Here is a 3286-nt window from a genome sequence, read left to right as displayed (position 1 = left end):
GCTGTTGACCCCGAAATGCCACTGTGCTGCAGGTGCCCCCGGGAGCAATCCATGCCCTGCCAGCACCCCGGTGGGTTTGGGGCACCAGCGAGGCCACGCGTGTTCCTGTGCCCGAGTGTTGGGGGGTGAAGGGAGTGTCTGTGCACACGTGTGCCAGGGCACACAGCCGGCCCCACGGGTGTGCGGGGCCGTGGGGTGCACTGTGCCTGGCAGGGGGTGTGCACGTGTGTGCTTCACGTGTGCCAACGTGAACACGTGTGTGCGTGGGCACATGTGTGTGTGTGTGCGTGGGCACACGCGTGTGTGCGCGCCCACCGGGTGTGCGCCAGCAGGGCTGGGTGCGAGGGTGCGGGGGAGCGCGGGGGGGGTGGGTTGTGCTGGGGGGGGGGGATCTGTGCGTGTGCCCCACAGCCGTGGGGCTGGGCGGGGGGGAACCCCGCGGGGGCTGTGCTGGGGCGCTGGCTCGTGCCCCATGCCCGGGGGCGTGCGGGGGCGGGAGGCGCCGGTGCCGGTCCAGGTGCTGCTCCCGGTGCGGAACCCGCTTGCGGGCGCAGCCGCGGGTCCCGGCGCTCGTCTCTGTTGCCGGTTCCGGTGCCGCTCCCGATGCCGCCGCCGGTTCCGCGTGACGGTCCCGCCCCCGCCCCGCCCCTCCCTCCCCCCGGAGAGGCGCGTGTCGCCCCGGCCCCGCCCCGGGGGCGTGTCCCGAGGGGGGGCGGGGGGCGTGGCGGGGCCGTCCCGGCCGGCGGGCGCTGCGCGGCGCGGCGCGGCCGGGGCTCGGCGGGCGCGGGGCGGCGCGGGGCGCTCGGCGGGGCCGCCGCCGCATGGCGCGCGGGGCGGCGCGGGCCGGGGCCGGGGCCGGGGCCGGGGCCGGGGCCGCGGGCGGAGGGAGCTGCCCCGGCGCGGCGGCACCGCCGCCTCAGCAGCCGCAGCAGCGAGCGGCCGTCCCGGGGGCGCGGGGGCGGCGGGGCCGGGCGATGGCGGCGCTGTAGCCGCGGGGCCGGGGCCGGGGCCGGGCGATGGCGGCGCTGCGGCTGCGGCTGGCCCTGTCGGTGCTGTGGCAGCTGGCGGCGGCCGGGCGCGGGCTGGAGCTGGGGGGGCTGGAGGGGCCGCGGGGGCGGGCGGCGCGGTGCCAGCCCGTCGACATCCCCATGTGCCGGGGCATCGGGTACAACCTGACCCGCATGCCCAACCTGCTGGGCCACGAGAGCCAGCGCGAGGCCGCCCTGAAGCTGCACGAGTTCGCCCCGCTGGTGGAGTACGGCTGCCACGTCCACCTGCGCTTCTTCCTCTGCTCCCTCTACGCGCCCATGTGCACCGACCAGGTGAGCGCCAGCATCCCCGCCTGCCGCCCCATGTGCGAGCAGGCCCGCCACAAGTGCGTCCCCATCATGGAGCAGTTCAATTTCGGCTGGCCCGACTCGCTCGACTGTGCCAAGCTGCCCACCAAGAACGACCCAAACGCCCTCTGCATGGAGGCCCCCGAGAACGCCTCGGCCGCCGAGCCCCACAAGGGCCAGGGCATGCTGCCCGTGGCCCCCCGGCCCTGGCCGCCGGGCACCGCTGAGGGCCGGGGGCCCAACGGCATGGGGGCCTGCGACAACCCCGAGAAGTTCCAGTACGTAGAGAAGAGCCTGTCCTGCGCACCCAGGTGCTCCCCTGGGGTGGATGTCTACTGGTCCCGGGAGGACAAGGACTTTGCCTTCATCTGGATGGCCGTCTGGTCCACGCTCTGCTTCGTCTCCACTGCCTTCACTGTCCTCACCTTCCTGCTCGACCCTCACCGCTTCCAGTACCCAGAGAGGCCCATCATCTTCCTCTCCATGTGCTACAACGTCTACTCCGTGGCCTTCATCATCCGCTCGGTGGCAGGGGCTGAGAACATCGCCTGTGACCGGGAGAACGGTGAACTCTACATCATCCAGGAGGGGCTGGAGAGCACGGGCTGCACCATCGTCTTCCTCATCCTCTACTACTTCGGCATGGCCAGCTCGCTCTGGTGGGTCGTCCTCACCCTCACCTGGTTCCTGGCCGCCGGGAAGAAGTGGGGACATGAGGCCATCGAGGCCCACAGCAGCTACTTCCACATGGCCGCCTGGGGCATCCCGGCCATGAAAACCATCGTCATCCTCACCATGCGGAAGGTGGCAGGGGACGAGCTCACAGGGCTGTGCTACGTGGGGAGCATGGACGTCAGTGCCCTGACCGGCTTCGTCCTCATCCCCCTCTCCTGCTACCTGGTCATCGGCACCTCCTTCATCCTCACGGGCTTTGTCGCCCTCTTCCACATCCGGAAGATCATGAAGACGGGTGGCACCAACACGGAGAAGCTGGAGAAGCTGATGGTGAAGATCGGGGTCTTCTCTATCCTCTACACTGTCCCGGCCACCTGTGTCATCGTCTGCTACTTCTACGAGCGGCTGAACATGGATTACTGGAACCTCAGGGCCCTGGAGCGCGGCTGCCTGCACCTTCCTGGCCGACGCGCCGCCAACTGCTCCTTGGAGGCCTCGGTGCCCACCGTGGCCGTCTTTATGCTAAAGATTTTCATGTCGCTGGTGGTGGGCATCACCAGCGGGGTGTGGGTGTGGAGCTCCAAGACGCTGCAGACCTGGCAGAGCCTGTGCAACAGAAAGCTGGGCGTGAGGACGAGGGGCAAGCCCTGCAGCGGGGTGAGCTGCGGCGGGGTGCACTGCCACTACAAAGCCCCCACGGTCATGCTGCACATGGCCAAGACGGACCCCTATCTGGACAACCCGACGCACGTCTAGAGTGGAGGCCGCCCCCTCCCTGGGGACGGCGCGCCGGGGGAAGCTGGCCTCACGGGTAAGGGGCGAGGGGACCCCGCTGGGGGCGAGGGCAGAGGCCGAGCGGTGGCGGGAGGTGGGACACACACTGGTTTGGGGCAGCGAGGCCCGTGGGACGCCCCCCCTGGCACCACTTGACCCTGACAAGTAGCTGCTTTTTCCTAGAGGTTGTTTTGTTGTTGTTGCTGTTGCCAAATCCAATGACTCTTCTAACGCTTTCTTTGGGGGGTTGGCGGGGACAGGGCAGGGAGGGGAATAATCCGGTCTGTGTTTATTTAATTCTGTAATTTATTTTAGATATTTTTTTTTTTTTAATCATTAGATGCGAGGAATGGAAAAAACAATAAACCCTGGATGTGTTATTTCAACAGAGCCTGGTGCTGTTTGGAGGGATTTGAGGGGCTCGAGAAGAGCCCCACGGGAGCCCCCTAGGCAGGGGGTCAGGGCTGTGGTCCCTGTGGCAGGAGTGTGCCAGGCCCAAG

The 3286-nt window shown here is 68.7% G+C and overlaps 1 protein-coding gene across 1 annotated transcript; it reads left to right on the top strand.

The window, feature by feature from the left end:
• The first annotated feature begins 1016 nt into the window (after positions 1-1016).
• Positions 1017-2768, top strand: FZD9 (frizzled class receptor 9). The gene has a single exon (XM_086624478.1). It carries the CDS (start codon positions 1017-1019, stop codon positions 2766-2768), a length of 1752 nt encoding a protein of 583 aa, XP_086480604.1.
• The last annotated feature ends 518 nt before the right edge of the window (positions 2769-3286 follow it).

This window comes from Tauraco erythrolophus, chromosome 21, assembly GCF_009769465.1.
Source record: "Tauraco erythrolophus isolate bTauEry1 chromosome 21, bTauEry1.pri, whole genome shotgun sequence".
NCBI classification, from domain to species: domain Eukaryota; kingdom Metazoa; phylum Chordata; class Aves; order Musophagiformes; family Musophagidae; genus Tauraco; species Tauraco erythrolophus.
This window is presented reverse-complemented; position numbering and strand designations above follow the sequence as displayed.